General features: G+C 42.2%; 1 protein-coding gene across 4 annotated transcripts in view; it reads right to left on the bottom strand.

Annotated features, from left to right (window-relative positions):
* grip2b (glutamate receptor interacting protein 2b) overlaps positions 1-16,446 on the bottom strand; it is a 768,811-nt gene that overhangs the window by 11,739 nt on the left and 740,626 nt on the right. For all 4 annotated transcript variants that reach the window (XM_073072501.1, XM_073072503.1, XM_073072504.1 and 1 more), the window contains exons 20-21: positions 11,961-12,117; positions 8,170-8,281 (exon numbers count right to left, since the gene is read on the bottom strand). In XM_073072501.1, the coding sequence (XP_072928602.1) occupies positions 8,170-8,281; positions 11,961-12,117 (269 nt within the window). The remainder of the gene's footprint in view (positions 1-8,169; positions 8,282-11,960; positions 12,118-16,446) is intronic.

Genomic DNA, 16,446 nt, shown 5'->3' with positions numbered 1-16,446 from the left:
AGGATGTTGCCGGGCCTCTTGGGAAAGGATGAGCAGCCTAGGACTTCATTGGAGTGTAGGGGACTGAGGCGAGATCACGTAGAGCAGCATAAAATCCTGAGGGACAGGGATATTATGGTTGCACTCAGTCTTCTTCCCAGGGTTCGGGAATCAAGAGGGTCCAGGTTTAAGGTGAGGGGCGACGATTTAACAGGGATCCGAGGGATAAAGTTTTCACTCAGAGGGAGGTATGTTTATTGATCATGTTGCTAGATAAAATAATAAGAGGGAGCTACAATAACAACATTTAAAAGACATTTGGACAGGGACTGGGATAAGGACATGCGAAATGACTAGCTTGAACATGGCATGGTTAAGTTGGACTGAAGGGCTTGTTGCCATGCTCAGTGATAAGACTTTTAAACTGATAAATATACATAAAAAGATAAAGGCAAGGGATGTTTGGAAGGTTTGTAGTATCTACTGGAGGATAGTCAGTGCGCCAACTAGTGAACAATGCTAATGTACCAACAAGCCGATGCTTTGTGAATAAAAGCACAACAGGGTCAACGCCGCATCAGTCATTGACTTCACCGTAGCTGGCTGCGATGCATTACCGTGAGACTGGTGGTTGGATGGACTATATGCTATAAAGTCGGTAGACAAGGGTGGACAGAGGAGGATGCGGCATTAGCACACAGAGGGAGATGAAGGAGGAAGGGCTTCAGATTTTCTAACCCCGACTCTAATGCTTTGTGGGATATTGGGGTCAGGTCCGAGACAGGAAGGACCTGTTCAAGAAGGACGGTTGCATCTTCATAGAACTGGAATCACAGACCCACTGGCTGGTGGGATTAGGATGGGCAGAGAGGTGTTTGAATTGATTAGGCAGCGGGATGGGAGCTGGCAAGAAACAACATAAATGAGGAGTAAGGGGCACAGAGGACTGGGGAAATGGTTATCGAGGAAGCAAGAAATAGTATTGGGGGTAGGGGTAGGTTACAAAGAATCAGCAGTAAGTACAGAATGAATGTGTATGGTAAATAAGGCTGCTGTTTTAGACAGAGATGGTGTAATTTATGTTCAGAAACAATAGCAGATCATGAACTGAATCCTGAGCCTTCCTTGTTGGGATCTGAGTCCGGAATCCAGATTGTCCTTTCAAGCCTTTGTGTTACCAACGTAATCATTTTACTTTTCCAGCACCAGTCAAAATTGAATGGATCAGTGATAAGGACCGTAAACATAGGAGCAGAATTAGGCCATTTGGCCCCTCAGGTCTGTTCCGCCATTCCATCATGGCGGATTTAGTATCCCTCTCAACCCCATTCTCCTGCTTTCTCTGCAGAACCTTTGATGCCCTTGCTAATCAAGAACCTATTAAACTCTCCTTTAAGTACACCCAGTTACTTGGCCTCCACGTCCATCTGTGGCAACAAATTCCACAGACTGAGGAAATGAGAGTAAAACTGGGTTTTATGAAGGAGGACTAACTTCAGTGGGTGATCTGGCGTGGGTTGACTAGAACCAGGGACTGGTAGACAAATTTACACAGGAACAAAGAACGGCCTTTAATTTCTTAATGGGCTGAGAACAGTTCAGATTCATTCTTACCTGAGGGGAAGAAGGTATGACAAGCAATGCCCTAACTCCTTGAGCGATGAAAGAGAAAAGGTACAAGATGAGCCAGAGAAATGAATTTACATCCCATTTCAGGCTGAGAGTAGAAAGCAACTTGGCTGCATATGGAAACTTACAGATGTGGTGAAAAAGGAAATCAAAGTCAAAGTAAATTTATTATCAAAGTATGTGTATGTCATCTTGAAATCCAGTTCTTTGAAGGCACTTACAGAAAAATAAAATATATTTGAATTTATGAAGATTATACATAAAGACTGACAAACAACCACTGTGTAAGTAATAAAGAAAAATAAATAATACTGAGAACATGAGTTGCAGAGTCCTTGAAAGTGAGTCTGTAGGTTGTGGAATGAGAATGGGAAAGGGAGAAGAATGAACTGAGAGCTAATAAGAAAAATATGGGGGTAGGAAGTGAGGGGAATTGATAGGAAAAGGGTGAGGGTATTGAGGACACTAAAGTAATTCATGCAAGGAGGTATAACACATGGCTTAAAATTTCCATGAGGACCTTAGATCAGCCAATGTTGCTCACGTAGTTTCAGAGGGAGGGCAGGCCCTTCGGAGATTTCCATTAAAATGAAGAATTAGAAGTACTGGTGCTGTTTTCCTTGAAGCAGAGAAGGTTAACCTGATAGAGGGACAAAATTATGATGGGCGAGATAGAATTGTGAGACCTATCCCTTTCACGGAAGGGTCATGGACTAGAAGGTACAGATTTAAACTAATTAGCAAAAGACGACGTGAAGAAAGGCAGCTTTCCACGTTTGAGCACATCACAGGGGCATTCAGCCCACTGAGTTCATGCTGATCACCGAACACCTACTTACACTAACCCAACAGTAGTTCCATTTTATTCTCCCTGCATTCCTTTCAACTACCACCCCCCACCCCCGAAATCTACCCCTCGCTTATACACTAAGGCCAATATAGAGTGGCCAATTAAACTTCTGATCCACACATCTTTGGAAAGTGGGAGGAAACCAGAGCACCCAGATGAAACACACACAGTCACTGAGAGAAGCTCCACATTGACAGTGCCCAAGGCCAGGATTGGACCTAGAGTTTACCTGCTGTGTCACTCTGCTGTAATTAGTTACAATCTAGAACTTACTGCTTACTCATGTGGTGGATAAAAATCCAATTGTGGAATTCTAGAGAGAATGAGTTAAATATTTGAAACCTATTCATGGGTGGTTCATTTACAATGGTACTGGCTTAAGTCTAATTGAGGGGTTCAGGTGATTTAAAAAAACAAGGTTGGAGAATATCTGTTCACTTACTGTTCCGAGGGAGAATCACTTATCCCACAGCAGGGTCACACTGCATTTAGTATGGATGAGAGTGTCTTCAATAGTATAGGTACTATTAGTAAGTCCCAAACCTGCAGAGTAATTCAGCTACCTTTCTGTGAAGCAACACACACAAGATGCTGGAGGACTCAGCAAGCCACGGAGCATCTACGGAGAAGAGTACAGTCGATGTTTCGGGCCGAGACCCTATGACAGGACTGGAGAATAAAAAGATGAGGAGTAGATTTAAAAGTTGGGGGGGAGGGGAGAGGAACACAAGGCGATAGATAAAACTGGGAGCTGGGAAGTTGATTGGTACAGGGCTGGAGAAGGAGGAGTCTGATAGGAGAGGACAGGGGCTATGGAAGAAAGGTAGGCAGGCAAGGAGACAAGGTGAGAGAGGGAAAAGGGGAAGGAGAATGAGTGGGCAGGGGCCATTACCAGAAGTTCGAGAAATCGATGCTCATGAAAACAGGTTGGAGACTACCCGGACTAAATATAAGGTGTTTTTCCTCATCGCGACAGTAGAGGTTATGGATTGACATATCAGAATGGGAATGGGAGTGTAATTAAAATGGGTGGCCACTGGGAGATTCTGCTTTTTCTGGTGGACAGAGCGTAGGTGCTTGACGAAAAGGTCTCCCAATCTACATTGGGTCTCACCAATATGCAGGAGGCCACACCGGGAGCACTGGACACTGTACATGACCCCAACAGACTCACAGGTGAAGTGTCGCCTACCTGGAAGGACTGTTTAGGGCCCTGAATGGTAGTGAGGGAGGTGGTGTAGGGGCAGATGTAGCACTTGTTCTGCTTGAAAGGTTAAGTGCCAGGAGGGAAATCAGTGGGAAGGGACAAATGGACTAGGGAGTGATCCCTGCAGAAAGTGGGGGGAGGGAAAGACCTGCTTGGTGGTGGGATCCCGTTGGAGATGGCGGAAGTTCCAGAGAATTATGTGCTGGACATGGAGGATTGTGGGGTGGTAGATGCGGACAAGAGGAACCCTATCCCCTCCAGCCTCCATGGCCTCTTGTCCTCACCTACATTTCCAACATCTGCAGATTTTCTCTTGCTTGTGACTTTTCTTGGAAGAGTCCTTTTGTTGTCAGAAATACAGGATAATTTACTCACACTGTCAGGGGTGCTGAACGTATGGCATACTTGCCCAAGATGGCATTGGCGTGCAATGCTGCTTCCTCGATTAGTTAAACTCCACTCACTTTAAAGAGTTACACTATGATTATCAGAATGAAGCAGCAATCACATTTTATCCACTGAGACGTCTTCACCAGAAACATCTCATGCCATCTTGACGGTTGTAAGAATGTGTGACATTGGAAGATACATTTTGCAATCTTTGCAGACCTGGTGTACAGATCAGCATTTGGATAGTAAATAGTTACAATAACAATATTATTTAGAAATGATGTTTTAATTGTCCTTTTAAAAGATTAATATTGATATTTTTAACAGGCTTTCTGAAATGCTTTACTTATTTCAGTCTGTCTCTGGTATACTTTTATTAATAGTAAAACAATGAATACATATAACTAAAGGACTCATCCTTTTTCCTTTAGAAGTTCCATAATTATTGTTACTAAATCATTGATCAATAATAATCTCTGCTCAGTATTCCCATGACACACAAGATAATTGTTTGAGATTATCACCAAGTTGGGCAAGATTTGCCTAGATCATCTATACAAGTGATGTCAGTTGCTAAGCAAATATTGATCAGGACAACCACTGGCTGGGACACTGGTGTCCTTTGGACAGTGTCAGGTGTCTGAGAGCCTAGAGAGGACCTTGGTCGATATCTGATCTGAAAGGTGACATTACCGATAAAGCAGCCCTGCCTCAAGGCTGGAGTGACAACCCAGATTCTGTACTCATCACAGGAAGGAAAAACAATAAAGGTAGAATTAAAAGTCACCTAGAAAATGGAAAGTTTTTAAAAGTTCATCATAGCTGGAGAATTTGATCGCATCTAATAGTGAATGAAGGGAAAAAGTGAAGGCAGTGATAAAAATATGAAAATCAGTTTAAGGGGAAAGAAATACAATTGTAACGTACAGCACTGCAGAACTACCCTGCTGTAGTGACTTACACAGGTAGATGGACATAAACATATACAGACTTATCCGTATGCATACAGACACAGACCCTGACCCTAAACCTAACCCTCACAGCATACGCATATGGGCAGACCCACACACACACACACACACAAACACACACATACATGGATACACACACAGATATCACACATATATAGAAAGACACACACATCACACACATGCCTACCTCACCCCACACACGCCACATATAAACATACACCACATAGATGATTAGAAAATACCATCCGGAGATTCAGCAAGGGTTCATGAGCAAGTTTATACACAGCATGGTGATGACCCAGAGTGCGTTACAACCTTAAATCTAATCACAAGCTTCTGGTGGTTTACTTAGTGATGGAAACCCTGAAGGTTTTGGATCTAATTGAGGTGTTCCGGTGATTTACAATAAGGAGGTGACTTAGTGCTTTATCTGTAGAGGACTGACCACTGCCTGTCCCTGGGAGAGGATCACTTCCCTCACAGGAGACTTCCTGTCTCACTCTGACCCTTTCCCAGGTTCTGCAACCTCTATCATTTTAAACCAGCTGGAGATCCTCTTCACTCCTGCTTCCTAATCCTTTACATGCATCCACTCTCCATGGTCCTGCACTTCAGCCTCCAGTGCTCCAGGCAACTACAGGCCTGTTCACCCATCTAGGCAGTCTATCTCATGCAGCTCTTTCTCCACAAGCTAATTCTCCAGCATCTGTGAGATTAAGCTGGCTAATACCAGGATCCCACCTGTTCATCTCTCAGAGTCAAGTCCAAGATACTCCGTGGACTGCAACCATAAACTCTTCAGTTGGTCCTAACTGACTTCAGCTTCTACACATCAAAGATGATCTTTTTATTCAACCCTTTCTCCAGCCTTCTCCCTGTAACACTTAGCACCTTTACTAATCAAGAAACTATCAATCTCTGTCTTAAATACACCCAATGATTTAGCCTCCACAGCCTCCTAAGGCAACAAATTCCACTGATTCATCGCTCCCTCATCTCAGTTTTAAAAGTACATCCCTTCATTCTGAGGCTGTGTCCTTGGATCCTGGACTCTCCTACAAAGCAGGAGATGGCACGGTAAGCTGCCGGTGCAGTTAGCGTAACGCTATTGCAACGCCAGCTGTAACATCGGGGTCCAATCCCCTCTGCTGTCCGTAAGGAGTTTGTACATTTCCCCCATGATCACCTGGATTTCCTCATGGTGCTCCAGTTCCCTCCCACATTCCAAAGACCTAGAGGTTAGGGTTAGCAAGTTGTGGGCATACTATGTTGGCACCAGAAGTGTGGTTACACTTGTGGCACAGTTCAGCACAGTCCTCACTGATTTGACTTGACGCAAATGGTGCATTACACTGTATGCTTGATTGTACATGTAACAAATAAAGCTCATCTTTAATGTTCAATGGAAACATCCTCAACGTCTCTCCCACAATCATCTTCAGCCCATGTGTACCAAAAGGCTGTACACTTTGCCTCCTGCTCGGCTCATTTTTATACCTATAACTGTGTGGCTAAATGCCATACTTACGTTTGCTGATGACACCACTGTTGGCGGATGAATCAATGGTGGTGATGAGTTGGCACATAGGAGGGAGATTGAAAATCTGGTGAGAAGTGGTGCCACAACAATAACCTCTCACTCAACGTCAGCAAAATCAAACAGCAGATTATTGACTACAGGAGGAAGAGGCTGGAGGCCTATGATCCAGTCATCATTAGGGGATCAGAGGTAGAGAGGGAGAGGTAGCTTTACATTCCTCGGTGTTAACATATCAGAGGATCAGTCCTGTAACCAGCACATATAAGCCATCGTAAAAACAAAAGCACGACAGCGCCTGTACTTTCTTGGAAGTTTGCGTAGATTCAGCATGTCATCTAAAACTTTGACAAACATCTATAGATGCACAGTGGGAAGTATCTAGACTGGTTGCATCATGGCCTGGTACGTAAACACCAAAGCTCAGGAATGGGAAGTCTACAAAGAGTGATGATGCAGTCCAGGCACAGGTAAAGCCATCCCAATCACTGAGCACATCTCTGAGGAGCGCTGCCACAAAAAAGCAGCATCCATCGTCAAGGACCCCCATCATCCAGGCCACACTCAATTCTTGCTACTGCATCAGGCAGGAGATGCAGGAGCCTTAGGTCCCAAACCACCAGATTCAGGAACAGATATTACCCTACAACCATCAGGCTCCTCGACCAGCGTGGATAACTTCACTCATCTCAATGCTGAACTGACTCCGCAACCCATAGACTCACTTTCAAGAATTCTACAACTCAGTATAATTCATTTACATTTTACTATTTGCACACTTTATCTTCCTTTGCCCATTGGTTGTTTGTCAGTCTTTGTTATTTATCGTTTTTCATAAATTCTATTGTACTTCTTTATTTTCCTGTAAATGCCTGCAAGAAAATATGTCTCAAGGTGGTATGTTGGGATATATACATAGATGGATAACAAATTTACTTTGAACTCTACTTATCTACTCTGTCCTGGACTTTCAATACAGTATTCAGTAAATTTCAATGACAACCCCCTCATCCTTTTGAATTCTACTGAGTACAGACCCACAGCCATCAAATATTTCCTCTTATTTTGAACCTTTCATTCCCTGGACCTCCGCAGGACCATGGTTTCTGCTCTATCTTTGATCTTATCTGGAAATTTATTATAAGACCCGAAGATATCGGAGTAAAGATATAGACCATTCGGCCTGTCAAGTCCATGCTGCCATTCAATTGTGGCTTTTATTTCAACCCCATTCTCCTGCCTTCTCCCCATAACCCTTAACCTCCAAACCAATCAAGCACCTAACAATCTCTGCCTTAAATACACCCAGTGACTTGGTCTCCACATCCCTCTGTGATAAAGAATTCCACAAATTCACAACTGATGAACTTCATCTTCAGCTCAGTTTTAAAGGGACTTCTCTTTATTGCCCTCAGATCCCAGACTCTCCGACTGATGGGAAAGTCCTCTCTGCCTTCACTGTATCTAGATCTGAGCAGGAGTGTTGTCTAAAGATTACCAATAGCCACCCACCCTACCCCAGTCTCCAATCAAGGTGAGGGTAAGGAGGGTTACTCAACCCAGGACTTCACAGTGTAAAATAACAATAAAACAAGAGGAGAGTTACCTCAATTTCTCTCAACAGCTCTGATTGTCCGCAAGTTTCTAAATCTTCCAAGGCCTGAGACCAAAATTTGTCTTCCTGTTCTTGCTCGAGTCCGTTGTGATTGCTAAGGTATCTGTTTAACGTACGAACCAAAGTGTCAGTATCTTCGACTCTACGCCCTCAGCACCAGTGGGCGAAGGTCACAGTTCCCCGTCTGAACTGAACCTGGAGAGATGTAGGAGAGGAGGGGGTTGGAAGGCCAGGGGAATGGGGGGCAGGATGGAGAACTGCAGCTCTGCCAGTTTTCTGGTGGGGAATATCCGGAATTATCTGCCCCCTCCCCCCCCTCCCCCAAGTGTGGTGGAGGTCGCTCTTAGTTGAGGCATCTAAGAAGGAATTTGTTAAATATTTGAAAGATCGAGGAATTCAGGGCTACGGGGAACTGGTGCAGAGGAAGGGTTGAGGCCTGGGAGGGAGCAGACATGATTGTATGGAATGGAGGGGCCGGGTGGCCTACACGTGCTCTCAAATTGCTTGTGTTCTTGCTGGGGAGCAGGGGTTGGAACATGGTTCTGGTGGTCGTGGGGAAGTGCTGTGGGCAGATGTCAGGTGGGATTGCAGCAAGGAAAGAGGTTCATGGTTCTGCCAACAAAAAATGAAGACAACACAGTGAGGAAATAGTCCAGCGCCGGCGAAGCACGAAGATGCAAGTGAGTATACAGGATGGAGGGGAGGCAGGGGCAGGGAGCATCCCAGGCAGTAAGGAGGTTGATGAGGAAAGAGCTCAGAGTTGAGACACAGACAACCTGAGAAGAGAAAGAAAAAAAAACTAAGACAATGTAACAGACAACATGGAGAAGTGTGGAGACACAGCGAGGACAGTACGAGTCTCTGAGCGACCATATTCACAAACGCATGAACCATGAGCATCCTTTGGCTAGCAGAGTCATATGTAAGGTTAAGGTTAAGGCATTTCACACTGAGGCAAACTGGGTGGAAGACCACCAAATCGGAGAAAGGGGCTCTTCTATCGGCCTGGAACTCATTGGTCTTCCAACAGGTACGTTCCAGGCTGCAGGGATATGTGCTGCGTGCAGATGGCACAAAAGATTTGTAAAGAAAGATTCCGATCTAAGAATCTACCATCTTTGGACACTGAATTCCTGTGCAACCATTGCACAAACATTTGAATGGTGTGTTGCTCAAGGAGGTTATGGTTGACAATGGGGCTTTGTACATAGACCGTACATACTAACTTGATAATACAACAAAGGCATTGACTTAACAACACTGAATGCAATGGAAGGCATGCACTGTTAGGTACTGTAAATATATTTTGTGAATAGAATACCCCAACCACAATCTATCCCAGCTACTACCATCCGGGAAGCGGTACCACAGCATAAAAGCCAGAACCAACAGGCTCCGGAGGACAGCTTCTTCCACCAGGCCATCAGACTGATGAACTCACGCTGATTTGAGTGTATTCTATATTACATTGATTGTTCTATTTATTATAAATTTGTATAAATTACTATGATTGCACATGGTACATTTAGATGGAGACGTAACGTAAAGATTTTTACTCATGTATGTGAAGGATGTAAGAAATAAAGTCAATTCAATATTTGAAGTAAAAAATACTTAAAACACAGGTATGATAACATTCTTTGTGTTCTAAACGGCTTGGTAAGGTTGCCATTTTAACAGGCTCTTTAGATCTTTCACAATGAAACACCTTGGTTTCTCTTTGGTATTGTTGTACGTGCAACACGGATGTGTTGTTCAAAATGAAACACTGATGCTTTGTAAATAGAAACACAGAAACATAGAAAATAGGTGCAGGAGTAGGCCATTTGGCCCTTCGATTGATTTGTGAAGAGAGAGAAGTACTGACAGAATTTTAATTCCTATACATATTTTTATATATTGTATTTTTTTTTAAATAAAAAAGGATGAGTGTGAAAAACCACCATTTTATTCACTTGCGAATACTGTCGATCAGCATATTTCAGGGTATGCACAGAAGTCTGGTCCTTCACCATGCAGGCTCTGTGGGGAAGGACCACAGTCAGTGGTGTAAACACTACTGGACACAGAGGGGTTGAGCCCTGTGGAACAGATTCTCAACATTTAACGGGTGCTTTGTTAGAGGAAATGTGAGTGGTGTTGATGCATTGTGATAGAATGCTGGATTGATGGTACAATCACTAAAGCGAAAGCCATGCTGTGATTATATTTATTGCATGTAATATGAATAAAGTATATTTTTGGGAAAAAAATTCATAAAGAGTGCCACAAAATATTCTCTCTATACATTTGAGGATGACGATATTGCCTTCTCAACCCCTCAATTGTATGAGAGCCCTTTCCACAGACAACTTTCTTTCACCTAAAATGTATCATCCAATCAGTATTGTTCTCTCCAGTGATCAAGGAGGAGGGATGAAATCACCCAAATGATGCAAGGAATGGGAAATACAAAGCGGAGAATGGTACACCATGGCTGCCAGGAAGTAAAGTTTTCTGGTTGATTTAATTACAGTGGATCCTGGTTAATTGGATCATCAGTTAATTGTGGCAGCCACTTATTTAGGGCAGCTCTGTAAGAACATAGCATCAGTAGTGTGTGTGTGTGTATTCAAAAAGCAGTGATTTTTGTCACTGATAGTTGCTGAGAAATAAGCCATAAGACAATTTGGCACTGTTTTGCTCACTGCAGTTTCAAGCATTCAGGTTTGGAGATGCCAGAAACAGCAGCGAGTGAAAATGAAACGATTTCACAACTTCAACAATTTACAAACTATTAAGCATTTTCAGGTATCGACAATCATCTTGAATGTTACAGTGATAAGGAAGATTTAAAGGATGCAATCACTGAAAACACTGTATGAAGGCAGTCTATTATCTGCACTGATTTTGTTCATTTACATCCAATCACAGCAGCATATGAATTCCTTTGTCAATAACTATCAGAAACAAATGCACAGTTTTATAGTACTGTTAGCAGTATTGATAGTGTTCTCATTTGTTCTGTATTTCATTTATATACATGAATTGGTACTCAATTAAATGGTAGTTGGTCTTTTTAATACCATTTTAACTATTTCCATGAAACTTTGACTAATTGGGGAAGCCACTTAGTTGGGCCAAAATGAACTAGTCCCAATGTATTCCAATTAACCAGAATCCATTGTATTTAGTTTAATCATTTTTAAGAGTGTGTGTTTAGTGTTATAACGTTTTAAGTAATTTCTGTTATCAAATGATTTTCTCTGACATCAGAGGTCAAGAACATTACAAATGTCCAGTAATTGGTCATTTTAACAGCCAGTGGGCCTATGTAGGGAATGCTGTGGTTCACTAGGCCCCACCAAGCTGCAGGGCTCAGCTTCCTACAGGAGACAGTGCCTGAGATCACACTGAAGATTGTAGCGTGGTTTAGCAACATCCATGCACCAACTAAATGCTGGAGGAACTCAGCTGGGCAAGCAACATCTATGGGGAGGAATAGACCAGTTGATGTTCCAGGACGAGACCCTTCATCAGGACTTACGATTAAGGGTCTCAGCCTAACAGGTTGACTGTCCATTCCTCTCCATCGATGCGACCTAACCCGTGAAGTTCTTCCGGCCTTTAGTATGTGTTGCCCTGGGTTTCCGGCATCTGCATAATCTCTGTGCCCATCTACTAACTCTGCGCCAGTGAAAAATCTGCCTGATTGAGATTAAGAATAAACGCTGCCCGTTAAACTGAAATGCACTCAATGGTGATTGGAACAGACGCTGGGGAAATGGAGGCCCATCTCTTACCCAGCTGCCTTGTCCCACTCATCCTTGCTGAAGGTGTTATCTGTACAGGGGTAGCTCTTCCGACGGCTGCCTTGCAATGGCAGACTGCTCCTCTTGCCTGTGCCCTGCTCCTCGTGAGGTTGTAGCACAGCCCCTCCAACCTGGTGATGGTAGGAACCTATAGGTTAAATCAGAGAGTTGTATTAACATGGGTATTACACTAAAACCCCTAAGATTCCCCTTTTGTATGCTTGCAAGGTGCTTCACAGGGACGGTGCACAATCAGACTTGACAAGTCTACAACCCAATGTTGAACTTCCCAATATCAGGTAATCCTCAATTACCTGGTGGATTTTCACCCTCTTTCCGATCATCCTCCAGTCCTTATCCCCATATGTCCCCTGCATCCCTTCATCACACATTTTTGATTCCCCTCCTCTCCTGTTCACACTCCAGAGTGATACTTATCCATCAATGAACCAAGACACATTTTGCAAACCTTACATATAAACAGTTAGATATGGGATTGGGCCATAAAACCATTAAACCATAAGGGATAGGAATAAAATTACATTATTTAGCCCATTGAGTCTGCTCTGCCACTTGATAATAGCTGATTTTATTGTCCCTCTCAACTCCATTCTACTGCCTTCTCTCTGTAACCATTGACAGCCTTATTAATCAAGAACCTCCGCTTTAAAAATACCGATAACCTAGCCTCCACAGCTGTCTGTGACAATGAGTTCCACAGATTCCCCATCCTCATCTCTGTTCTAAAGGGATATCATTGTATTCAGTGGCTGTGCGCTCTGGTCCTAGATTCTCCTACTACTGGAAACATCCTCTCCACGTCCACTCTAGCTAGGTCTTTTAATATTTGGTAGGTTTCAATGAGATTCCCTCCTCATTCTCCTAAAACTCCAGTGAGTATAGACCCAGAGCCATCAAATGCTCTTCATGTATTAACCCTTTCATTCCCGAGATCATTCTCAGGAACATCCTCTGTGGCCTTTCCAATGCCAGTACATCTTTTCTTAGACACGGCGCCCAAAACTGCTCACAATAATTGAACTGCAGTGCGAACAATTACTTATAAAGCCTCAGGCCTCAAAAATCCAAGTATATTACATCCACCAACTTCCCTTTATCCACAACACCCACCACTTCATCAAAGAGTTCCAATAACTTGGGGAAACATGACTTGCCTTTCACAAAACCATGTTGGTTTTGTTCATTTCCTTAAATATTTCTTAACAGCTCTGCCATAACATCTTAATTTATTTAAAAAATAATAATTTATTTGTTTTTTTTTAAATTTCAGCTTTAATCTTTGATGCTATCTTATATGTAATCATTGTATTTTATAATATGGGCTTGAACGGGGAGCCACTGCATCTTTTCATTGTAATGTTGTTTTTAATTCAGTTGTAACTTCGATGTCATTCTAAATAACTCAGACGTTATTTTAAGTTTAATTGCCGGAATGCTGCTTTGCACTGAATGAATTAGCACTGCAATCTTGTTGTCCTCAGCAATGACAATAAAGCTCTGACTAACGATCTGACTAGTTAATGGCCTCTAACCTTTTCATTCTGACCTGTATTTTCCTGCTCTCTATCTCCCTCTATCTTTAATTAAAGGAGTGGCATTTGCTACTTTCCAATTTAGAGTCATAGAGCACTGCAGTACTGAAACAGGCCACTCCGTGCCAAACTGTTACACTGCCTGCATCAGGAGCAAATCTCTCAATACACCTCTCATCCATGTAATTATCCACATTTCTCTTAAACATTGAAATCAAACCGGCAGTTCGCTCCACACTCTCACCACCCTTTTGAGTGAAGAAGTTCCCTTAAATATTTCACTTTTCACTCTTAACCTTTGACTTATAGTTCTAGTTTCAGACCCTTCAGTGGTAAAAGCCTGCTTGCATTTATCCTATCTATACCCCTCATAATTTTGTATACCCCCACCAAATCTCCATTTATTCTCCTAAACTTCACAGAATAAAGTCCTAACCTGTTCAAACTTTCCCTATAACTTAGGTCCTCAAATCAGAGCAACATCCTTGTAAATTTTCTCTAGGCTCTTTCAATCATATTGAGAGTAATTATAAAGTATTTTAGTAGATACTTCCCCAAATTTAAGGAAGTATGGAAAATTAAAACTAACATCAAGAGTCACTTTTCTTAAAGATCTTGGGATGATCCATTAGGACCTGGAGTCTTGTTAATCTGCAACTCCAACACTATCACTGCCCTGGTGATTATAATTTTCCTGAGTTCCTGCTTCCCAATTTAGAGCTACAGTACTGTGCAAATGTCTTAGGCATATATATATAGCTGGAGTGCCTAAATATTTGCACAGTACTTTAGTAATTTTATGTGTCGCACTGTATTGCTGCCACAAAGAAAAAAACAAATTTCATGACATTTGTGAGTGATGATAAATCTGATTCTGATATGGGTCTGTATTGTGGAAGGAGGGAGGGCGAGGGTAATCCTGGTTGGGAAAAGGGGAAAGGAGAGGGGAGGGAGCGGGAAGCACCAGACAGATATTCTGTAATGATCAAGAAACCAATTGTTTGGAATCAAATCATCTTACCAGGTGTTTCAGGGCTGAGGGTGTCTGCACCCACGCCAACACCCACCCCATCCCTGTCCTTGGCACCCCTCCCACAACACTCCACCCTCAGCATTCCCAACATCCTTTGCTCCTGCCAGATTCACAAACTCGCTCGCCACTCCATGTTGACAAATAGAGTACTGTCCAAAAGACATAGACACTCTAGCTGCACAGATAAATATGTGCCTGAGAGTTTTGCACAGTACTTTATTTCTGGGACATTACTGTTTTTTTTTATTTATCCTTGTGTTCCATTATTAATTCCACAGACTCATTATATAGGACCAACACTCACTTTATTAACTCTTCTCTTTTTTTATATATCTATAGATACTTATCTATTTTTATATCTGAGTGGCATTCTCATAGTCAGGGCTTTTCCTTCCTTTTTAATCATTCTTTTTGTTGTGACTTACTTAATCATCTGACCCACCATCTGCCTTCACAAGTATGCCTTCTTTAAGTTAGATACTATCTTTATCTTTTTGACTTAACCACACATCCACCTTTTTCTTCCTTTCTCATTGAAATGTTTTTCATACAATATCACGGAGGGAACATAGTGGAGGGTTCACTGACTGAATTGATATGGGTAGAACTCAAAGATGAGAAAGGTCCAGCCACTAGGATATTGAGGAATAGATTGAGAAAAGGATCAGGGAAATGAGCAAAATCAATAGGGTTGTCATAGTGGGGGGGACTTCGATTTTGAAGATAGAATACAAAACACTAAAACACAGTTCAGCCCACAGTGCTGTGTCAACCTTTTAAACTATTCTAAAATGAATCTAACCCTTCCCTTCTACATAGTCCTTCATTTTTATAGAACATAGACTCCCCCAATATAGATTGGGACCATTTTAGTGCAAGAGAATTAGTCGGGGTAAAATGTATTAAGTGCATCCAGGATGGTTTCTTAAAACTACCTGTAGATAGTCCATACTGAACCTGGTGTTGGGTAATGAGCCTGGCCAGGTGACTCACCTTTTGGTGGGAGAGCAGTGATCACAATTCCTTATGTTTTAAGATAGCTATAGAAATAGAAATATGGATCTTGTGGGAAAGTATTAAATAGGAGCAGGGCAAACTCTGAGAGTATTAGGGAGATTTCATCGGGAGAAGCTGTTTCTGACCAAGTCCACATCTGGCATCAGGAGGTTGTTTAAAAGTCAACAGGACAAGTATGTTCCAGTCAGAGGGAAGGACAAGGGTGGCAAGGGAAGGAAGCTTTGGAAGATAAAAGTGGTTGTGAACTCAGTCAAGGGGAAAGAAGAATAAAGCTTAGGAAGCTAAAATCACAAAGTGCCTTTAAGGAATACAAAATCCAGCTAGAATATTGAGAAAGACAGAAGACTGCTCATTTTTCACCACCTGCAACACAAATTATCAGGATAGATTGTCAGAGTGCGACATTATTCATTAGACTGAAGATGTGCTTTGTGCAATAAAATTAACTACCACAGGATGGTAGCAAACAACATGTTAAGGTTCCTGTGTTTGATCAGAAAATAAACAGAGATTCCATCTACCTTGCTGGTTACTGCTGGATCATGGGTACTAGAAACAGCAGTATTTAAATATTCCTTCTTCTTGACTACTCTATCTTCAGAACATTGAGATGCAAAGTTCAAAACACTTTATTGGAAAGCCAGTCTAAATTGATTCAAGCAGGTTATACTGCCATTAGCCATTCATGATGCAAGTCAAAAAGGCCCCTCAGTCGTAGTCATTTACTGTATTACCAAAGCCAAAATGAAAATTTAAAAATACTCACAGATGCTGGGTATCTGAAATAAAAACTAAACATGCTGTTCTGATGAGAAGTTCTCACAAGTTTTAATGAATGGTCTTCAACCTAAAACATTAACTGTTTCTTTTTCCA

The sequence above is a fragment of the Hemitrygon akajei genome, chromosome 19 (assembly GCF_048418815.1).
Source record: "Hemitrygon akajei chromosome 19, sHemAka1.3, whole genome shotgun sequence".
In the NCBI taxonomy this organism is placed as follows: domain Eukaryota; kingdom Metazoa; phylum Chordata; class Chondrichthyes; order Myliobatiformes; family Dasyatidae; genus Hemitrygon; species Hemitrygon akajei.
The sequence above is the reverse complement of the archived record's forward strand: the minus strand, read 5'-3'. Positions and strand labels throughout refer to the sequence as shown.